The sequence below is a fragment of the Crinia signifera genome, chromosome 3, assembly GCF_055691185.1.
Source record: "Crinia signifera chromosome 3, ASM5569118v1, whole genome shotgun sequence".
Classification (NCBI taxonomy): Eukaryota; Metazoa; Chordata; class Amphibia; order Anura; family Myobatrachidae; genus Crinia; species Crinia signifera.
In genome coordinates, this window is record NC_139219.1 from 261,801,292 (window position 1) to 261,825,130 (window position 23,839).

General features: G+C 43.1%; 1 protein-coding gene across 2 annotated transcripts in view; it reads right to left on the bottom strand.

Moving 5' to 3' along the window:
• Positions 1–23,839, bottom strand: part of NYAP2 (neuronal tyrosine-phosphorylated phosphoinositide-3-kinase adaptor 2) — a 155,252-nt gene that overhangs the window by 35,412 nt on the left and 96,001 nt on the right. For both annotated transcript variants that reach the window (XM_083177974.1, XM_083177975.1), the window contains 2 exons: positions 14,342–14,640; positions 4,329–5,408 (listed from right to left, as the gene is read on the bottom strand). In XM_083177974.1, coding sequence (XP_083034100.1) covers positions 4,329–5,408; positions 14,342–14,640 — 1,379 coding nt within the window. The remainder of the gene's footprint in view (positions 1–4,328; positions 5,409–14,341; positions 14,641–23,839) is intronic.

The following is a 23,839-nucleotide window of genomic DNA, read 5'->3' on the forward strand; positions in this document are numbered from 1 at the left end:
CAAGATGCAGGGCACCAGATAATAGATCAGATAATAGATCTGTCAAGTATTCCCAGGCGAGCGATAAAAGCAGGATTCTAGCAAACTAGACCATATTTTATGGTATTTACCCTCCGCTTTACGAGAGATATACGTGAATTTCTCATTTTTAACTACCTCGTTAACCAGATTGATCCATGCAGACTTAGTGGGAACCTCCCGAGCCATCCAGAGACGGGCTACCCAGACTTTAGCCAGAGCACATAAATTAATTATATAATCTAAGAAATCATCTTCAAAGGGGGCCAGTAAACACACCTGAGGGGTAAAAGCCTGTGCAGGAACTCCCGTAGAAGCTATTAATGTTATATTTCATCCCAAAATGCAGCAACAAGACAGGACCACAATAGGTGCCAGAAGGTGCCAGCCGCAGAACCACATTTTATGAACCGAGAATCATTTCTACCTCCCATTCTCAAAAGTTACAAAGGAGTAATATACACCCTGTGCAAAATAAACAGCGTACTTTGTTGGTAACGTACTGTAGTCCTAGATACACGAGGACCTGCAAGGGCTACTTCCCCAACCTCCTGCGACATAGAGCCAATATCTATTTCCCACTTATATACCACATCCATTAAGATTTGGTATATAAGTGTCGTGAATCGAGTTGAGTAGCGATGAATACAGCACGGATATGGAGTGTTTAGTGCTGAGAGATAGCATAATCTTTTTAAGAGGTGTGTCCTGTAGGCAAGGAGGGGCATTACGGAATTAAGCTGAACATGCATGCCTCAGCTGCAAATATCTAAAAAAAATATGTTAGGCATATGAAAATCTATGCGTAACTGCTGGAATGACTTCCTTCCTGCTACAACTGTCCTATAGTGAACACTTCCCACTTACCCCATATTTCACGGAGTTGCATGCCACGCAGCTCTTTAAAACCTTTAGTGCCATCCAGAGGCTAGTCTGGGTTCCATCCCACCTTGGGAAAATAAGCAGCAGCCCATTTCCAAACCAGTATGGTTTGTTGCACTATTGGAATTTTAATTAAAGACACGTTGCCACTGAGCAGTAGATCCAAAGATAAGAAGTCTGGTAATGATCAGAGCTGGCAGGGAGGTAGCAGAGCACACATTAATCGATTCCACCAGGTGAGCCAGCTGTGCTGCCAAGTAGTACAGTCGAAACAAAGGAAGACCTAGGCCTCCAGAGGTTCGCCACCACTTAAGAGTGCACTATTGAATTATTGCCCTCTTATTAGCCCAGATAATGGAAGACAGTAAGCCATCAATACATTAAAAATTCGGTACTTGTGTATTATCACGGCACCCATGATGTTCATCTTAGTACATCGCATGCATCGCATGCGATACAACCGCATTTGTTGCATGCGATGCATGCGATGCGATCCGATTTTTCATTGTACAAGCACCCTGATGGGTGCTTTCAATGTTAAATGCACCCCACTATCAACGCCAACCCGAAGCGTGACTAGCGCAGCAAGCCCGCTAGGGGCGGCGTTACATATCCTCCGACCTTTTCATACCCCCACTATCCACATTGGCTTGGAGTTGATTTTAGAGAGGACGCAGAATACGAGCCCAAAGCGTGCGGGGCCGCGGATGACTTCACAAGTATTCCGTGGCCCCTCGCGGGGCTCTCTGCGCTCGCCACGCTTCGGGCTCGTATTCCCCGGCCCATCGCGGGGCTTGCTGCGCTCGCCACGCTTCGGGCTCGGTGGCTCGCTGCGCTCGCCACACTATATTACATCAACTCCACGCCGACGTGGATAGTGGGAGTATGAAAAGGTCAGAGGATGCGTTCATAGTGGGGGCCGCGTTGACAATGGGGGGGCATTTAACATTCTGGGGGCTTTTAACATTGTATGCACCCATCAGGGTGCTTGTACAATTAAAAATGGCATGCGATCGCATCACATGCCATTTGCTGGCATGCGATGCGATATTTAATTGTACAGTTTTCCGTTTTGACGCGAAAATCGCATGCCATCACATACCTTATTTAGTGATATGCGATGCGATGGGCACCGTGATAATACACAAGTACCAAAAATTCTTTGTGGAACATAAATTAGGGAATGTTGTAGAACATAAAGTAGTTTGTGTTGGTTGAGCAATGATTTTGATCAATCTAACCCTGCCGGTAAATATAAGTGGAAGTTTCCCCATATATTAATCCAGGAATTTAAATAATCCAGTTGAGGTATTTCAATGAGTCAACCCATCGAAATGGAAGTGGTAGAAGAGGAATGGAAGGAGGCTGACCACTATAGGAAAAAATACATGACTTGTCCCAATTAATTAACAACCCTCAGTATCTACCAATTGTATTAATAATATCTAGTAGTGTACATACGGATGTTGTCACCTTTCATTTTCTATTCTACTCTTTTCCTCCGTTTCATGCATCTCTCGTCTTTTTTTTTTTTTTTTTTTACTCTTTATTTAGATAAATAGAGCCAGGTTAACATTGTGCATATTAGAGAAAGAATAGCTATATACAAATAGCTCATACTGTTTATTTAGATACAACAATAGTACGGTCTAGTAAAATAAAGGGAGGAAAGGGTGCGGAGGGTCAGATCATGAATAAAAGTAATAAAAAGATTATGATGTTTCATAAATACTGGAAAGTTCGGTAGCAGCGTTGTATAGTATTCATGGATATATACTATATACGGGTATAGCTGAGGACATCATGCGAGGGGACATACAGATGGTAATTCAACAGCAACAACAGAGATGACCTGACATAAGGAGGATCCGAGGGCGGGACATCAAAAGGGAATCGACAGCTCTTGTACGGGCTATAAGACTCAGTTAGAGGTAGGATGGTTTGCTAATATCCAGGGACTCCAGATTAGGTTGAATTTATGGGGGCAGTCATGGAGATAATAGCTAATCTTTCCCATATTTGCTATATATCCAATATAGGGGTTTATTCTAGTTCATTCTTTCTGACAAAATCCTTCTTAGATGGACAAAACCATGTGCACTGCAGGGGGGCAGATGTAACATGTGCAGATAGAATTAGATTTGGGTGAGTTATTTTGTTTCTGTGCAGGGAAAATACTGAGTGCTATATTTTACACTGCAATATAGATCTCACTTTGAAGAAAAACCCCACCCAAATCTAATTCTCTCTGCACAAGTTACATCTGCCCCACCCGCAGTGCACATGGTTTTGTCCATCTAAGAAGGATTTTGTCAGAAAGAATGAACTAGAATAAACCCCATAGTTATTTAGTGTCTCTTCTTTTTTTTGACCATGTCCCAGTAGAGATTTATATTATGTATCTTGCAACCTTTTCTTAATAATAAATTACTTATTATAGACAGCAGATCACAATTTAAGAGACATGCACATTCATACTTGAAAGTGAGAGTTAAAAAAAATATGTAAAAAGCTATTTTTCTGGGCACTAGTAGAGGAGAACATCTCCTACGAAAGATATGTACATGTCACCAGAGGAACAGTGAATAAATTTCACTCAACATGGAATAAATGGGGCAATTAGTCCAGGGGAAGAGTAAGGGATGGAGATAGATAAAAACGATTTAAGTAGATTGAAAAGTGGGTTGTTAACCTAAGGGTGGGTGGTAGGGATGGAAGGAGGGAGGGGGGAGGATAACAGGTGGAAATGTGCAATTGCTGTGGGATAAATATACGTTAGGCTCGGCACTGCATTATGACCCCCGCACGTACTAAAATAGATAGGGGCAAGGGAAGTAGAAATATTTAAACCATAAGCACTTAAGAATTTTTACACACTTAATTTTGACCTTCGACACTTATCGGATAGGAAAATTGAAAAGAGGGATGAGAACCCTCCATACATACTCATATAATTGAGACACGATATATACACACATAGAAAATAGACACTATAGATCACGAGAGGAGATCCGGAGGAACACGGGAAATATAACAATAACTCAATAACAATCCTTAAACATTGGTCCTTAAACTTGGTAGTAAATATAGAAGAAGAGAACATAAGAATGCAGACGGGATATAGTGCTGCAGCGCCGAACTACGGGGAAAAAAAAAAGCTATTTTTCTAAAATGAGCTTTTTAAGTAAATTTTAAGATCATTTAAGGTCTCTGAAAATACCTATATCATTAAATGTCATCAAGTAGTGGAAGTTATATTTCACATTGGATGTTGCTATGGACAAACAATCATATCCTGTCTATTATCTTCTTGAAGGTGTTGAATAAATAAGTAGATTCTGATTGGTTGCCCATAGCAACACCCAATGTGAAATAGAACTACAATTTTAGTAAATTTCTCTGCATATTACACATACTGTTTCACTTACTCTCTGAAGGTTCTTTAGAACGTCTTCCACTGGAGGGCTTCCTCAGCAGACTCCTTCCTGAGGTAAAAAGGTTTGATAATTCTTCCAGGGGACTTGTCGGTGTTCTAGAACGTGAGTTGCTTTGCAATGTACAGTAAGTATTGGTAGATGCATTGATTGACTTCCCTTCTTGTATCATGTTTCTAGAATGAGGCACTGATGGAGAACTTCTTGATAAACTTCCTGAATTCACAGAATCATAGGGTGGAGGTCTTTTGAGGCTTAGAGGAGTCAGAGACCTACCAATGCTCACAGGAGAGGGAGAAGCAGAATGACTTTTAGGGTAACCATGTGGAGACTGCGTTCTGTATGTGTTTGAAGGATGAGGTGGTGAAGATGAATGACCAGATGAAGTAGTTCCATGGGACATAATGGTTTGGTCTTTTTCTGCTTTCTGATGTCCTGTGATGGCCGTTGGAACTGGAGATGGTGAAGAAGCAGCTTGTTGCTTGATGTAAGCCACATTTTCCAATACAGGAAGCTTTGCCACTTCAAGGGGAGTTAGAGGAGATTCATCTGAATTTGGTGAACATTGTGCTGGTGCTGGTGGAAACACCAATAAAGGAGGCCTTTGAGAAAGTAGATTTGGAAATGGAGGGGGAATGTCACAAACCTGGCCCTTGGGTGTTGATGGCACTGAGGACTTGGTGAATTCTAAGTCAGGCACTGTGGGAGTAGCACACTGAGAAGAGCAACTAACATGATCTAAGTCATAGAGATATCTGGAATCTTGTCCTACATCATCAAATATAGGGTATTTCATTTCTTCATACACTGCTTCACATTGGTCTTCTTCATCCCTTTTAAAGTCCCTTAAGATATTTCCAACCATTTCTATATAAACAGGTTCATCCTCTCTATTTAGACTGCTAATGTGAGATGAAGATGCTTCTCTAAATAAAGTACTCTTCATTGAACCATGCTTTTTAATGTATGTCTCATCAAATGATGTGCTAAGAGTAGTGGTTGGGTTTCGCTTGGGTTTTGGTGGAGGAATCTTCTTCGTATATTCATCGCTGTGGGGTCTTTGCTTTGCTGCCACTGAGAAGCCAAAGAAAAAAAGTTTAAAGACAAAAGTAATTCCCTCAATGTATTCATCTATGTGGACATAGCAGCGTATATCACATTTATTATTGTATTCCTGTATTTAAATTGACATAACGGGTGACATTTAATAGAATGCGATTTTTAGTCATTTTCAAATTCGCACATTATCACACTTTTCAAAAACACATTTTTTGCCGTGAATTTGCATATTTAATTAGGTGCATATTCCTGGCTCTTAAAATACGTGGGACCCCTATTCATTTTGTCCCCCGTATTTTGGGAACCAGACACGGCCCTGGAGCCTGGGGCTGGTTTTAAAAAGTCAGAAGAGCTCTACGTATTTTTTTCCCTGATTTTTTAAAAGCAGCCGCAGCTCTTTGAGCCTAGTGCTGTTACGGCCGTGAAGGGGGGGGGGTGTTTAATTTATTTATTTATTTTTCTATTTTTCTATTTTTTTAACACACTGCAGCCTGCACGGATCTGACTGATCCATGCAGACTAATCCATGCAGACTGCCTATACGAATTTGTATTAGTGGCCGTATATACGGCCGCTAATAGGGATCAATACAACATCGGGGATTACAAAGCAGTCGTATTTGACTGCTTTGTAAATTCCCCTCCGGAATACGAATCTGCATACGACTGTTTCAGCCATATGCATTCGTATTCATTCGTATTAGGAATACGAATACGAAATATCTTATTTGTATTCTTAGTAAATTTCCCCCATAGTGTGCTGCAATATGTATCCCAACTACTTCCTGTATTTTGCTATAAGCCTCATGATGACTTTGCAGCCTTGCAGTCCTTCATGCCATTCTGCTGCTGTATGCTCCATAGAGAGCACTTTTGGCACCACAGATGTGATGTCATGTGTAAGGGTCTCAGTAAGTGGTGGGCAGTTGGATCCTGAATGCCCTGGTCTCCCTGTTATTCCAAAACTGGTTAAAGTACTACACTAAGTAAGAAATGGGAAACAATGATAAGCTTGGAACAAATTCTGCCCAACTGATGTATTTATGACCTATGCACAAATCCAAGCTTGGTTGAATGGAGATCTTCCTCATTTTAGCATGCTCCTTACACATACACCTTTTTCAAGATATTTTTATCTTCAACTCATAAATACATTTACACCACTTACTTTTCGTTTCCTAAGTAAAATAACATTTTCCAACACCAAAATAACTAATACCAGCTTCTACTGAGATATTGCTGTTCCTTTTCTAGGGAGTCATTTAACCACCTACCTATAATTCTTGATTGAGCTGTTTTCGCTTGATTTACACAAATGCTTCAGTTGCTCTGAATCATTCATTAAGTGTTTTGTGAGTTTAGTTCCCATGCCTGCTGCTATAAGTTTGTTCTACACATATTTGTCATACACCGCTACATTGTATGCAACAGATAACAATGGGCCTGATTCTTGATGAAACTCTCAACTTACAGAGTCTCAGAGTGCCCCAACCCCCGCCGCCATATCTCCTTGCAACCATTATGAAAGCACACCTCCTCGCATGTGCCCGCATATATAAGTCAGTGGAGACTGACCTATATTTGCTGGTTTTGGGATGAAGAGAGGGAGAACGGCGGGCGTCATGTGACGTCAGCCGCCCTCCCCCAGCACACAGCGTCGTGGACGCATTTACATGGGAATGCCCAGCATTTGCATGGGTACATCCATGAAACGTCATTCCCTTGTCAAAGCGCCGCCACCACCCGCATCCTCCCCCATCCCGCCCACCCCCTGTGTGAGTGCCACGCAGACAGTGCAGGTTGGCAAAGGCACCGCACAGAAGCCCTGTACAAGCGTATATGAGAATATGCGCATGTGCAGGGCACAAACATCGGTCCCCCATGCAAACACACGGGGGATGGATCAAATAAGAATCAGGGCTAAAGTGTCATGCCATGAGAGTCTACAAGGTATTAATTGACAAATTATACCCCAACACCTCTAGTGTTAATAGATAATGTCAGGCCATTATAACCAAGAGTTATAGGTATAATTTACCTAGCAACATAAACAATTTTTTTTAACTATAATAAACTCTCATTATAGACTTACACAAATGCAGTGGGACAAAAGTAAATTCTTGCAAAAGTAGGCATGAATGTGCATGTATTACTAGGAGGCATGGTCATGACATAAGGTGGCATGCCAGGAGTCACTGGAACCTGTAAACTGGGAATGCAAGCGAGCTCAGGGAGGACAGAAACCTCCCGTTGGGCAGAAGGGCAAACCGTAACGCAGGTGTCCTAAGGCGAGCTCAGGGATGACAGAAACCTCCCGTGGAGCAGAAGGGCAAAAGCTTGGCTCGAGGGATGACTTTCAATAGAACTGCACAAACAGCACCCATGGCTATGTGTGACATGTAGCCGGACCTGCTAGAGGTTCCTGATGGCTGATCGTCTGTGGTACGAGTAGGGTCAGATTGACAATGGGACAGATGGAGCTGCAGATGGAGCTGCAGATCCAGGCATCCACATACAAATAAGCCCATCATCATGACAGCATGATGATCACCAGGATGACACGAGCCGGCCACATGGTTGTCCATAAATTATAAGTATTAAAATTGCATTCCTATTTCCATGTTTATGCAATGCTTGTTATTATGGAGACATTGGGGCTAATAGTATATGGGTTCTACATGCCTACATGCACTGGTCTTACCTACACTTCTCATAATAGGCCTTTGAACATTTCCAGTTCCAGGTCCATTCGGCCTTAATCTGGCCCTGGAAACCTGGTTGCTTAAAGTATCTGCAGGCTGTCTGACTGGAGGTGCAGTGATAAGAATATTTAGTGTGATAACCACTGCAATGCCTTGGATTTGAGAACTGAGAATTAGCAATTTATCTGTAAATTGAATTAGGTCACTACTGCTAAAACTGTGATTGGTAAATCAGAAGTGAGCTGAACAAGGTACAGTCTCATGGTAGTGCCCAGAAACTGGCATGGCAGGATCTCCTAGGGGTACTTCTGCAAATAACAGGGCACAGTGATGGCAGCAACAGACTCCACAGGTATAAGAGCAGGAGAGCATGTATGTATGTATGACCTTTGAAAAAAACACACAAGTAATCACCAGCTGGTCTGTGATCACCGCTGCAGTCTGCACAAAACATAAGCAAGGCTGAGTGATCTCTGAGAACAATGGAGGCTATGAGGCTGAAGTGAGACACAAGTCAGGTAACTAGAAAAATATTACAATAAGTTAGATATATGACAGTGAGGTTGTGGAAGACAGTTTCATGTCACAGGTCCTACACCATAGCAAGACTGAGCACTGCAGACACAAGGAAGTTATACTGCATCTGCAAGGTCTCTCCAAGGCAAAGATTTCCAGGCATACTGGGTTTCAAGATGAGCTGTTTAAGCTCTTTTGAAGAAACACAAATAAATAGGTGAAAAGTGTGCAGCAAAGGAAACTTAGTACTTTAGTTTAGAAAAAAAAAAACTTTAAAATTGGAAAATGTTTGATTTACCTATTCCGCCCTGCTTAGATCATGATGTTCCCCAGGTAGCAACGTCTCACCGAAGCTGGATAAGCAGCGGTACTACCCCCCCCCCCTGGGTCAGTAGCGCTATCAAACCCCCCCCCCCCCCCCCTCCCCAGGTCATTAGCACTGCTACCAGCCCACCCCGAGTGCGGTCACTAGCACTGGCACCCCCCCCCCCTTCCTCCCCAGGTCACTAGCACTGGCACAACCCCCCCCCCCCCCCCCCAGGCTGCTACAAAACTTTTCCCAGGCTGGATTTATTTACCAATCCACCCCTGGATGGAGCCGGTCGGTGCTGCAAATATGTTTCATGAGCTGAGGATGTGATTGGATGTATTCCCAAGAAAATCTCTATTTTGTTATCCCTATTATCCTCATATGTTGTGTTTATTTTTCTGTATTTAATTTATGTTTTGTATTTAACTGTAAGTGGGATTAATTTCATATGATTATCCATCTCTAAATATAAACAGTTATTATGGTTACATAAAGGATAATTAATAATACCCAGTGTTGATGAACTTGGTCACTATGAGATTGCCCTTACGCTTGGTCTCCAATAGAGGTTAATATGGTGACAGATTGTTGACATGCTACTTCCGGCACCTAGGAACTCCCATTGCCTCTGCTGCAAGTCTGATGTCATTGTCGGGACACCAATGCCATGTGTGTGGGTGGTTGGCGAGGAGGCTCTGGTTGCGCACGGATTCATGGCGGACACAATACAGGTGAGACCCACCACCTATGGCCATATACTGTATATTAGTCTAGGTTAATTTGTTAAGTGATGACCTATGAGGAAGATATTAACACTGACACGACCCGCCAGAGCAATAATGGAATAACCATTCGGTGCTGTCTTCCGCCTGCTGTATTCTACTGACATGATGAGTATATGCTTTGTCGGTGAACCTCGATTAAAATATTTTCTTTTGCATTTGAAATTGCTGAGAGTGCTTATGTATATATAAGCGCTATTTCTAAATTGCTGTTGTTTCAAGGGACTATTTTGAATGCTTATTTAAAAGATGAGTGTGAGAAATGCTGCACAAGTGGGAACAGTAACAAGTGTGGGAGATAATGGAATACATTATACATTGTGTTCTTATTTTGAGAACATCTTTTCTAAGACTCAGTATGATATTTTCCATAAAAGTTATTTGTAATGAAATATCATTTGGTGCTTTATTTTTAGATGCCAGCATGCTGTCGTTCTAATGCACAAATCGGTTTTATTAGGTTCGACAAAATTTTCCCTGCAACAACGGCAGACTCTAAGATTCAATGTTTGGAATCATCATCAACATCATTCTTTAGTTATAATGCAACACTAAACTCTACAGCACCAGAGAGTTTTATATACAAATCATGGCAAAAGCAAATAGTACGTAACAGACTAAGGGGTTTATTTTGCCTTGGATGAAGACAAAATGGATGGGCAACAAAAAGTCCCAACCAACCAGCTCCTAACTATCATTTTTCAAACTCTGGTGCAGATGTTAAGCCCGGTGAAGTGATAGAGGGGTTATAAAGTGGAAGGTGCAAACGCACAAGCTAGGCAGGTCCTAGCTGCCATTTTCAAGCCTTTCCTGTAACTTGACAGTTAAAAGCTTATTGGCTGGTGCGTTATCACCTTCCACTTTATCAACACTTTGTTTAGCTTAATATATCTGCCCCACAGTCTGTAACATGGCAGTTAGAAGCTATTTGGCTGGTACTTTATCAATGTCTACTTTATCTCCCTCAAAGACTTAGCAAATAGACCCCTATAAGAAAGAAAGGTGCAGATGTGAGACAGATGGATTTAGGGAGGCCTGCAAGGGTTGGTGTAGCCTACAGGTGTGTAGGGAAATTCGTGGTGGGCCCCTTTGCATGTGGTTCTCTCTTCTAGGGGTCATGTCCCTTAGGGCGGGATGTTTTAATATACATCGCCGCCCGGCCTCTGCGATACTAGCGCATATGTATTAACATATGCGGCTAGCATCGCACTGCGGTGACGGAGGCTTCCTGCGTTAACTGTAATGTGGTGTGCGAGGGGTCTCCATCACCTCCCTGGGCGCCTCCTCCTCCCCTCACACCGGGACAGCTAAGCAGGCTGTCCCCGGCACCTCCTCCCCCCCTGCAGCCAGAAGGACATCCGGCTGCGTTGCTAGGGGGAGGAGGGGTTTACCTTCCGGGTCCAGGAGGACCTGTAGGAAGGTAAGCCAGAGGGAGGGGGGAGGAGCGATGGAGGCTGCAGGTTTGCGGCAGGCGGCTATAGAAACCAATAGGCTTCTATAGGGTACCCAAAGGTGGTGATACCCTGCTATGTGGTGACGCGCCGGCCGGGTATTCATACATTAGAGAATGCGGTAAAACCCCGGAAAATTTAATTTAAACCTGCCAGCACTATGCAGTAAGTCCCAGTAAGGCCTCTTATGAGCTGAAGAGCGTCTGTGTGCATATCCTCTTCCACCAACATGCCTGAGACATGCCCAAAGATGGACCATCCACTGTACGTGCTTGCTCTAAGACACCTTTTCTGGCACCGCTCAAAAATGCCCATAACATTTTTAACTATTTGTCCTCCGGGCATCTCATTCTCAATTCCATCTCTGCGCACATGCTACAGTATCTAGATGATCACACATGCACATGTATGCATCCATAGAAGTAAAATCAATCCACTGCATCCAACAAAAGCAGTGTGTGCAACTTAGGATAAAGCCCTATATTGCCAGCATATATGTTACTGGTATAACATACTAAGAGTAAAGAAGTAAGGCTGTGCATATTATTTACTCAAGGATTGTTCTTGAGGTTTGAACAAAATCATCTTGGTTGCAAAGATGGTGTACAACTACATCATCCCAAGGAAGGCCAATTATTGGTCTCCCATTTATGGTGCTATCTGTTGATAACATTGACAGTAGGGAACAACTGACAGTCATAAGTGCAGTGGCTAAAGTTGGGAGTCTGTGGTCAGCAGACCAAAAGTATATGGATGCTGGACATCACAGGTCATATCAGGGGCAGAGCTAAAAAAAACATTGTTGTGAACTCTGACTTCTATGAAAGAGATATATGCCAATGGTAGCAGAAACATCAACGTTTGGACCTTCAGTGGCAAACTATTATTGGTTGGAGGCCAGCCGAACAACATTCTTCTTTATGTGGTGACTTAAAGTTACCAATACATTGGGCTGATACAGAACTCTAACACAAGTACTAGCGCATACTGAAAATAGTTGGCAATCAAGTAAATGATATTGTCAATTCTAACCTTGTATGTATTCATATTTGCCTTTGGCCAGTGGTGGATTTCCCACTAGGAACGTGGGGCACAAGCTTAGAGGTTCTACTACATGCTCCCTTGCATGATAGCCCTTCTAGGGTACTTGATTGATAAGGCCAGGTGATTTTTTCTCTGTTTTTGTAATTGCAACCTAATTTTTTTTATTGTGCAATGGGCATAGGAGAGGGAAGATACAGCAAATTGTGGTGTAGGATGTAAGGTTGGGGCAGCTTTGGGCTATCTGGAGTCATCAGAACCAGCCCGACATGAAGGGGGCAACAATGTGATGGGAGACCAGTAATAGTATGCCTAGGGGTGGCCTGATACCTATCACTTGTGGTAATACAACATACTGTACATCGCAAATAATAAACATGTTTCCACATATTTAAAGTACTTAATAGGGAAACATTGGTAAAAAGAAATAAACCACCATGAGAGTGATAAACAATTCCTGCATTTCTGATTTATCAACAAAAGTTAATACCAAACACTAAATGAATGTTGCAATAATCTTCTAACCAGCACAAAAGCCTCTTACAGTACCACTGATTAACACCAGAATCAGTAGAACAGTTGCATAACTCAGTTTTGTGGTTTCTATAAATCTATTACTGTATCCTAAAACATGCATTATGGAAAAGTATTTAATTCATACAGATGTTACTAATAAATGCCAGAGAGGTGACCTGATTATTCACTGATTATTATGTGCAATTACAATCATTGGGCAATATGTATACAAATGTTATTTACATGAGTTTATACAATGCCACTAGAGAATATTAGAAATAACTGTTTGTAATGTAGTATTTCTTTCTCTTGCTTTGAAGGCATGTGGTGAATGTTTGGTCTGGTGTTCTTTCAATTATTGGTAGAATACATTGATTTGTTATGTACATGACAGATTGTATTTCAGAACATAGATCTTGGCAGCTATAAGGAATAAGGGATTTATAACCCTTTTACACCGCCGCAAAAAAACGAGTCAGACCCGTGTCAGCAGCGGTGTAAATGGGTAACCCCGTGTCCCTTTACATGGGACTTCATCCGACCCAGCTCTCAGCACACACAGCCTCCGCTGCTGTCTGCTGTACTCTGCAGACAGCAGCGGCGGCAGCGGAGGAGGTGAATGGATGCTTGTGTGCAGCATCCATTCACCTACCGGATGACGGCTAGGGAGGTGCACGGGGGCTGGGGGCAGTCCAGCAGATTACCTTGGTGCTGGGCTGCCCCCAGTACAGCGATCGATGGTATAGGCAGGGATGACCATGGTCCCGGTGCTTGGAGATGATGTCATCTCCAAGCGCCACCTCCGTCTACACTGCGGGTAGCCCCGTAGTGTAAATGGGGTAAATCCCGGATCCGACCCGGCTTGGATCCTTGTTCCAAATGGGTATTATTTACTAAGCTAGGAGATCTATTTCAGATGCTATCGTCAATCAATCAGATTCTATTATCTTCTAGAAGATGCTAAATAAGAAGTAATTTCTGATTGGTTGCTATGGGCAACATGACTTCTTCAAATAGAACTCCCATTTTAGTAAATCAATTCCTAAGTAGAGTACTGTCATCTAGGGGAGCTTATAAAATAATTTGAATTAATTCATTAATGAATTAAAACAAAAAATGTCGACCTTTATTTTTGAACGCTATAAGAAAAATGACAACTGCATTTTCTTCTTGGCAATTCCTGTCCCTAAGCACTTTTTCACATATAGCTGATAATTTTATAGCCCCCTTAAATAATTATTTAACTAGTCATATAACCTGTGGATATGTTTCTGTAAGCAAATACCTCATTATGGTAATGTGAACATTACACCTCTATCAGGTGCAAACAAACTGAGCAAAGATTATTACATACAGTAGAACATTGTCATGTGGTTAATATGGAACCTCACGGGTAACTGAATCGGCCCCAACGTTGCTGGTGTTGTAGCACCGTTATCCAGCATTGCCAGGTTTCATTATATTTAATATCATTTTCAAACTACTGTAGCTATTAAACATTTCAACTTTATGTCTGCTGTATGGCGAAAGTGCCTTTAAACTAGAATCACCTGTTAGAATGACTACTAAAAAGATGTTTCACTAAATACATATTACTCTGGTAATCAACCGTATCACGTGGAACAACTTACCATCTGTCCTGTCGGTGAACTTTGGACTCTTGCCTAGTGTTCCAGAGTTAACAGTCTCAGAAGAAATGCTTAGCTTTGTGTTTGGGTCTCGTTTTGGCTTTGGTGGAGGTTGTTTCCGAGAACCGGTGCTGTCATCATCAGCGCCACCAACAGAATGCAGTGACTGTGAACGCACTGAAAATCCACTAGAACATGGATGTGGTAGCCGATCTTGCGGTGCAGGCATGGTCATAAATCCCATGCGGAAATGTTTACTGACGTAACTCCCTTCACTTCCTCGTACGACCTCCCCGCCAATGCTGTAGAGAGGAATACAAAGAGATTATTCTTTATTAGATGCTTACAATGCTTTCAAACTCACTTTTAATCTAATGGGAAGATTTATACCCCTTTCACACAGAAAATGAAATACCCGGGTGAAGCAGTTCCACCCGGGAATTTCATTAAATACACGGGTCCTTTTTCTGTGTGAAAGGGCACACCCGTATCGTAAATCCCGTGTCTCCGACCCGGGAAATGACCAGGGTCGAGGACACGGGATTTATGACCCGTGTTGACCCTTTCACACAGAAGAAATACCCGTGTTATTCAGCAAATTACCAGGTAGAAATTTTCAACCCGGTAATTTTGTTCTTCTGTGTGAAGGGGGGTCAGGCTGCTCCCGGCAAATTGACACGGCATTTGAAATGCCGTGTATTTGCCGGGATTTTCAGACTTTTCTGTCTGAAAGGGGTATTATACTTCTTTCACACAGCGGCGGCTGAATAACCCGGCAATTACCTGCATTTGAAGCGTCGGGTTATTTGGCTGCTCGCTGTCAGACCCCATGCACACAGGAGAGCAAAGCTCTGGGTCCAAAATTTAGACTCAGAGATTTGCTCTATTACACAGGTTTTTTGTCTGTGTGAAAGGGTCAACCGTATCTTAAACTCCGGGTCTCTGTCCCTGGTCATTTGCAGGGTCGGAGACTTGGAATTGATGGATTGACTCTTTCACGCAGAAAAATTACCCATGTATTTTGTGAAAGTCCCAGATCAAACTGCATCACCCGGGAATTTAATTTTATGTGTGAAAGGGGTATTATTAAAGCATGGAGAGAGATAGAGCCAAGTGAGATAAAGAACCAATCAACCTTTAATTGCCAGGTTACACACCACTATGTTGTGTTAGAAAAAAAAAAGTTTAAAAAATGTCGAATATATTTTTTCCTGGATCGCCAGTCTCCGTACATGTCCTGACAGTCAGCAGATTATTTTGCCATTATGGCTTTTACCTGCTGTTGGATCATATAGTTGACACCGATAAATGAAAGGTTTAAGCAAAATGTTTACACAGAAATACAATTTTAAACTTATCTAACATCAAAAATGAATGTAATACTATCTAACATTTAATAATCCTCCCCGATACATAGTTGGGTGCCTGGATTACTCGTTGCTGCTGTCAGTAGCCTGCAGTAGAGATGAAGAAATAGTTTTTTTTCTTTGATGTGGAGGAAAATATTATGAGCTAGAAGTGGAAATTATGACTGCAAGTCCTAGTACTCCGCACAACACGGCTCCGTTTGCTGCTTCAATAGAATTATTTGGATTGCTTTAACAGGTCTATTTTTTTCCAAATTCTAATATACAGATTTCCCTCAATTTATATAATTCACACAATTGATACATTCATTTCCCTGATCAGTAATAACCTTATTTTCTGGACTGGAAGACTTGCCCAACGATTGACAGCTTTGATAAATGGGGCGTGGTGTTTCTATAATGGATGCACACGGGCCCCTGGGTTTAGAGTGCCCACACTACACAAAGTACACCCTTGTTTTATTACTTGCCATTCAGGAGACCCATGTCGGAGTTGCAGTAAAACAAAAAAAAAAAATCACTGGCAAAATGGCTGCTGTGCATACAGTAGGGATTTTATCTCTGGGTCCCATGTTTCTGGAGAATTGTAGGCTACTGCTCCATGAAGAGGATGGTGCCCACCTGCTGTCTGCGCACTCTGTTAACGTGTCCCTGCTACAGGGTTTTATACCTTACTTTACTACTACACTTGAATTGCTTTTTTCCACACACTACTCTGAGGATGGATCTCAGATTCTTGTTCGATTTAGCCCCGTTCCATTGCTAACTCAGATCCTCCATGGTCCCTTCTCTCCAAGTAATTACTATTATGAGGGTGGATTAAAAAGATTTTTAGTGGGAGGTAAATTCCTTTAGACATTTTTCAGGATACATTCTACATGGTTCCAGTTGGTAGATCTACAGTGCCTAGGAGGACAGTCAATAGGTCTACCCCAAAAGGTCGGCATGCAATAAGTCAACAGGGTCAAAAGGGCAACAGGGTGTAAGGTAAACACGTGGCAAGGTCTACATGAGGTTTTCATATTTTTTATAAAACCAGCTTGTTTTTACTTCACCATACATGTCGGCATAGAGGGAAAATATAATAGTATCCCGAGCATAGCGAATCATCAAGCCTGAAGTATGGCGACCATACGCTTTGTACTAATTAGGGGTCTATGTAAACAGTTGCCGACATGGACACCCCAAAAAAATATGAAAAAATCATGTTGACTTTTTCTTGTGTCTAGATTTTACATGTTGACCTTTTGACCCTGTCAAGCTTTTGCATGGTTTACCTTTTGGGGTAGACCTATTGACTATTTGACACTGTCTAATAATCCACACCCAAATCTCCAGTGCCTGATTCAGAAGTGGGTGATACTGTATGCTCAACTGAGTGATGTATTATATACTGCACATTTGTCAGAGTCACTCTGCACACACGCAGCAACTGATTGCCGATGGCGGATGCAGTGAGCATTGGACAGTGACTTACAGTGTGCTTTTATCGGAGGTAAAAGGGGTGGCTTGTCAATGTGGGTATGTTGCAAAAAAAGATTTCTGGGCATCTTAGTTCCGATGGTCATTCTCAGAAGCCATGGGGCTGCTCAGAAGTTCAATGGTGCAACTGATGTGTGACCGATGTTGCAGACTGTGCACCTTCTGTATACAGTACAAGCTGCCTATTAAAAATGCCACCGGTAGCTGCCTCTGTACCAATTACAGCCACTGCTGAATCTCCTCTGCCACCCATAACATTTTGCTGCCTAAGGTATTTTTTTGGCTTCACCTTATGAAAGAAAGGACCCTGCATCTAGATAGTGTATTGTGTGCTGACGCTGTTATTACATTTTGGTACTGTATTAAAGCTACACTGTGACATTTCACTATGTACAGTATATGATTCTGACCTTTGGGTAATGTGCTAGTTGGAATTGCTGAATACACATAAAAAATAATTGAAATAAAAATCATGACGTTTTTGTTCCAGGTTCAATAAGAAGTTAATAAAGGACATTTTTTTAATCAAAATACAAAAAGTGAAATTTCCGCTACTACTTATCTGTGCATTAATGGGCCAGGGATGTAACCACTGTCACCCTCTTCACCCATACAGCTGATAATAACATTATAGTATGTTTCTACACAGGGCCGTAACTAGGTGTGGCCAAGTGCAGAGTCTCTGTGGCAGCATTGTTACCCAGCCCATGCTTCTAGTTTGCAGAATGCTTGGAACGGTACCCTGCAGCTAGTATTATTATTATTATTATTATAATTTTATTTATAAGGCGCCACAAGTGTTTCGCAGCGCCGTACAAAGGAACAATACAGGGAGACAAAAACTTGGCATAACATTGAATAAATAACAAAAATACAGTACAAATAAAGAGCACCACAGTTCAATACACATTACAGCTTAAATGTAAGTAGTGAGGACCCAATCAACATACAACTAGAGGCTTGAGGCCAATGATGGAGATGAGTATGAAGATGGTCACTGAGTGTTGGAGTAAAGGAGAGCTGTGAGTGGAGTGTGAAGAGAAGTGGGCTTTGACAACAGGAGGGAAGAGGGCCCTACTCGGAGGAGCTTACAATCTAGTAGGAAGGGGAGACAGACAGATTACAAGAGGTGCAAGCGAGGGGGTGGTGGTTAGATAGCAGGATGTAAACAGGAAACAGGCAAGGGGTCGGAGAACCAGCTGGTTTATGCAGTGGAAGGGTACGCTTTGATGAATAGGTGAGTTTTCAGTGCCCGTTTGAAGCTTTGCAAGGTCGGGGAGAGTCTAATGGGGCGAGGGAGTGCGTTCCACTGAAGGGGTGCAGCACGGGCAAAGTCCTGTACTCTAGCATGGGAAGCAGTGATCAGGGTGGAGGAGAGACGACAGTCGTCAGCTGACCGTAGAGGGCGGGAGGGTGTATGAATGGAGATGAGGTTAGAGATATATGGAGCAATGGAATTAGAGATGGCCCTGTATGTGAGTGTGAGGTGTTTGAAGAGGATTCTGTAGGGGAATGGAAGCCAGTGCAGATTTTGTTGAAGGGGAGTAGCAGAGTTAGAGCGGCGGGAGAGGAAGATAAGCCTGGCTGCAGCATTAAGGACAGATTGGAGAGGAGCTAGTTGGGATTGAGCGAGGCCAGTGAGAAGAGCATTACAGTAGTCAAGCCGTGAGATGACTAATGAGTGGATGATCAGCTTAGTTGCACTCTGTGAGAGAAAGGGCCTGATGCGAGCAATGTTGCGTAACTGGAACCGGCAAGAATGGGCCAGGGCTTGGATGTGGGGTGCAAAGGAGAGGGAGGAGTCAAGTGTGACACCCAGGCAGCGGAGTTGGGGAACAGGGGAGATGATGGTGTTGTTAACAGTGATAGAGATATTAGTAGGGGGCATAGCTCTGGGTGGGGGAAAGATAATAAGTTCGGTTTTGTCCATATTCAGCTTCAGAAATCGCTCAGACATCCAGGTAGAGATGGCAGCGAGGCAGTTGGAAACTTGAGAGAAAACAGTGGGGGACAGATCAGGAGAGGAGAGGTAGATTTGGGTGTCATCTGCATAGAGGTGATATTGGAAGCCAAAGGAGTTAATGAGTGCACCCAGAGAGGAGGTGTACAGAGAGAACAGAATGGGGCCAAGGACGGAACCCTGAGGGACCCCGACAGGAAGGATAGAAGGTGGTGAGGTAGAGCCAGAGGCAGAGACTGAGAAGGAACGGTTGAAGAGGTAAGAGGAAAACCAGTTGAAGACTGTGCCAGAGAGGCCAATGTTTTGGAGTGTGTGGAGGAGGAGAGGGTGATCCACAGTGTCAAAGGCAGCAGATAGGTCCAAAAGGATAAGCAGGGAGAAGTGACCCTTGGATTTGGCTGACAGCAGGTCATTGGTGACTTTCACTAGGGCAGTCTCAGTGGAGTGAAGTGGGCGAAAGCCAGATTGAAGGGGATCTAGGATGGAGTGGTCAGACAGGTAGCTTGTGAGACGCCTGTAAACCAGCCGTTCTAGTATTTTAGAGGCAAATGGGAGAAGAGAGATAGGGCGGTAGCTTGTGGGAGATAAAGGGTCCAGGTTAGGTTTTTTAAGAATAGGCGAGACCAGAGCGTGTTTGAAGGGTGAGGGAAAGATGCCAGTAGAAAGAGATAGGTTGAAGAGGTGAGCAAGGTGGGAGCAGCCAGTGGGGGAGAGGGAACTGAGGAGACGGGAGGGGAGAGGGTCCAAGGGACAGGTAGAGGGGGGAGAGGATGAGATGAGTGAGCGGACTTCCTCAGCTGTAGTAGGGCAGAAGGATGACAGAGTGGGGTAGTTGGTAGGGGAGGATGATTGGGGTGGGTGGGCTGCAGAGGGGGTATGGAAGGAGATATCATGTCGGATTACCTCAATTTTAGAGAGGAAGAAGGAGGCAAAGTCAGTGGCAGTGAGGGATGAAGGGAGGAGGGGTGGTGCAGGGCGAAGTAGAGTGTTGAAAGTATCAAAGAGACGTCGGGGATTGGAGGAATGGGAAGAGATGAGAGATTTGAAGAAAGATTGTTTGGTATAGGAGAGAGCAGCGCTGTAGGAGGAGAGAATAAACTTGAAATGGAGGAAGTCTTCCAGAGAGTGAGATTTTCTCCAGAGGCGTTCAGCAGAGCGTGCACATTTTTGCAAGAATCTAGTTATTTTGTTGTGCCAGGGTTGTGGTTTAGAGCGAAGGGGAACAGTGTGGAGGGGGGCTACAGAGTCGAGAGCAGAGGTGAGAGAAGAATAATAGAAAGAGGCAGCCTGGTTGGGGCAAGTCATGGTTGAGAGAGGAGAGAGGAAAGTCTCCAGGGAAGACAGGACAGTGGGGTCAAGAGATCCGAGGTTACGTCTGGTGACTGTGGGTCTGGGCAATGAGGGGAGAGGGGAGGATGAGAGGGTGAAAGAGAGCAGATTGTGGTCAGAGAGTGGGAAGGAAGAATTAGAGAAATCAGAGAGATTACAATGGTGGGTGAAGACTAGGTCAAGGGAGTGTCCGAGATTATGAGTGGGGGTGGAGGTCCATTGAGAAAGTCCAAAGGAGGTGGTAAGGTCAAGAAGGTTAGAGGAGGCAGCATTATTGATGTCAATAGGAATGTTAAAGTCACCGAGGATGATAGAGGGGAGGTCAGAGGCAAGAAAGTGTGGAAGCCACGCAGCAAAGTTATCAAGGAAAGGGGAGCAGGGGCCAGGGGGGCGGTAGATTACAGCCACAAGGAGGTGAATGGGGTAGAAGAGGCGGATAGTGTGTACCTCAAAGGTGGAGAATGTGAGGGAGGGCTCAGGTGGGATGGCGCGGAAGGTGCAGTTGGGGGAGAGGAGGATGCCCACTCCTCCACCCTGGCGGCCATCCGGTCTGACCGAGTGTGTGAAGGAGAGGCCTCCATAAGAGAGGGCAGCAGGGGAGGTAGTGTCAGATGCGGACAGCCAGGTTTCAGTGATGGCAAGAGGGTTAAAAAAGTGGGAGATAAAGAGGTCGTGGATAATTGGGAGCTTGTTGCAGACTGATCTAGCATTCCAGAGAGCACAGGAGAAAGGAAGGGAGGGGACAGGTGAGATAGTAATTAGGTTGTGTGGGTTGTGGGTGCGTGTGAAAGGTGTGGAAGTTGAGAGGGGGCGAGACCTGGCAGCAAGGACTGGTATGGGACTGGATCTAGGAGCCATATTTCTGTGTAAAGTTGGTCAGAGTAGTGATAGAGTGAGATTGGAGTGGCCTAGAATGAGCAGTAATAAGGTGGAGTACTGGAAGTGTGGAGAGCCTACAGGAAGTATAGTTAATGTATAAGTGAGACAGAGGCAGTGCGTGACAGCATTTAGTTCAGCATGGAGATCAGTGTCCAGGTTGTGCAGACTGTAGGTGATGATGAGGCAGGTAACTCACTGCAGTATGTTGATTGCTGGGGTTGCAGATGGAGGACGAAGTGTTCTTTGTTCTCCTGTTTCCCTCAGCTGAGGCATCTCCTGTATATCTCCTATGTTATATTACTATAGTCTGCATACTTGACACTAGAATACTTCACAGCTAGAAGACTACACAGCCAGAAGGCCTAACAGCCTAGCATATAGTGAATAAATAGCAGCACAGGTCCTAGTGATCCCCACCCCCTAACTCCACCCACACCTAATTGATTTATCAAGGTGTGATCAAAGACAGACCACTGCCCCCGCTAATACACAGACATTTCTTGTTTACTATATATTCCAAAGGGAATAATAAAGACAAAGGTTTGTGGAATTGTCAATACCTAACAGAATTTAGTAGTCATAGGGAGCAAAAAGTGGAGAGAGATACAATTTGCAGCAGATTAAAGCCCATACCTAACAGAATTTAGTAGTCATAGGGAGCAAAAAGTGGAGAGAGATACAATTTGCAGCAGATTAAAGCCCATACCTAACAGAATTTAGTAGCCATAGGGAGCAAAAAGTGGAGAGATACAATTTGCAGCAGATTAAAGCCCATACCTAAACAGAATTTAGTAGCCATAGGGAGCAAAAAGTGGAGAGATACAATTTGCAGCAGATTAAAGCCCATACCTAACAGAATTTAGTAGCCATAGGGAGCAAAAAGTGGAGAGATACAATTTGCAGCAGATTAAAGCCCATACCTAACAGAATTTAGTAGCCATAGGGAGCAAAAAGTGGAGAGATACAATTTGCAGCAGATTAAAGCCCATACCTAACAGAATTTAGTAGTCATAGGGAGCAAAAAGTGGAGAGATACAATTTGCAGCAGATTAAAGCCCATACCTGGGAAGAGAGAGAGAGAAGAAGGGGGTCACATCAGCTGAGGCATCTCCTGTATATCTCCTATGTTATATTACTATAGTCTGCATACTTGACACTAGAATACTTCACAGCTAGAAGACTACACAGCCAGAAGGCCTAACAGCCTAGCATATAGAGTAGCCCCTATAGATACAGGGTGATGTCACACCCAAAGGAGGCGGGGCTTTTTGAAGATTGGTACATCTGGCCCATTATGTTACGAATAGGTTGAATGTAAACTGAATGTAAAACTGTCAACATTTTGAAAATAATTAGTAGCTAAGCAGCTCTTCCAACACACTCAGATGAGTTTAAAGTTTTACTTCTGTTATCAATGTTGCTATTCCAACTTGCCAGATGAATTGCAGTGCAACCCTTGGGGGCCATTGCGGGATACCTGCCAAACTGATATTCCTGTTCCAGTGTAGAAAGTATAATGGCACTGGACCAGTAGGTGGAGCAGTAATAAAAACCTTTAAGTCTAATAGAGGGTACACACGGTGAGATATGCATTATTTTTGTATTCAATTTTGCTTATAGAAGCAAACGATGCCATGCGATGAGATTGCCTGGGGGCATAAGAGCAGTGAATAAATTAACTAAAAAATTGCATCGCATCGCATGCGATTTTGCGGGAGGTGCGATGCGATTGCCTGGGGACATAAAAGCAGTGAATAAATTAACTTAACAAAAAATCGAATTGCATCTCATTGGTGGCATGCGATGCGATGCAATTTTTTTACGCAGAATAGCCCTCTACGCAATTAAAATAGTGGGCGCCGTGCTAGGAAACAAGTACCTAAATAAGAAGTGTAATCTGACTGAGTTGTTGTTTTGGGGGATGGTGGCAGTGCAAATTACATGCTCTGTGGAAGCAATATTATAATATCCAATCAATCTATTTTTTTTATAACAATAGGAATGGATTGTTATATATCGGGGGGGGGGGGGGGGGAGGGGGGGGAGTGGACCCTTAGTGTGAATGATTTCTACTTTCTCATTACACCTTTCTATACCCTTAATTATATTGCAATGCCTGTTGCCAAGTTCTCTATCATGTATCACATTGCTGGTAAGTGTATTAAATTGTGTCACTCTTCAAATGAGTCCCTGACACTGGTGACTGCTAAGCAGCCTTGCCTCCTAATCTGCTGTATTTACATGCAACCCAGTCTGTCACCAGCACAGATTTATATGCACTTTTACAAATAAAGAAAACCACAATCAGATAGTTTTAAATAATTGTAGTTGCTGATCCCACTTTATTACGCTTGACAGGAAAAAATTGTGCATGTATAATAGGCTGCATCTATTAAGTGGCATAAAATTCATTTAGCAGATTGTTAAAAGGAAAAGTTAATTATTGCATATGGTAATGTAATTTAAATATAAGTTTTGCCATCA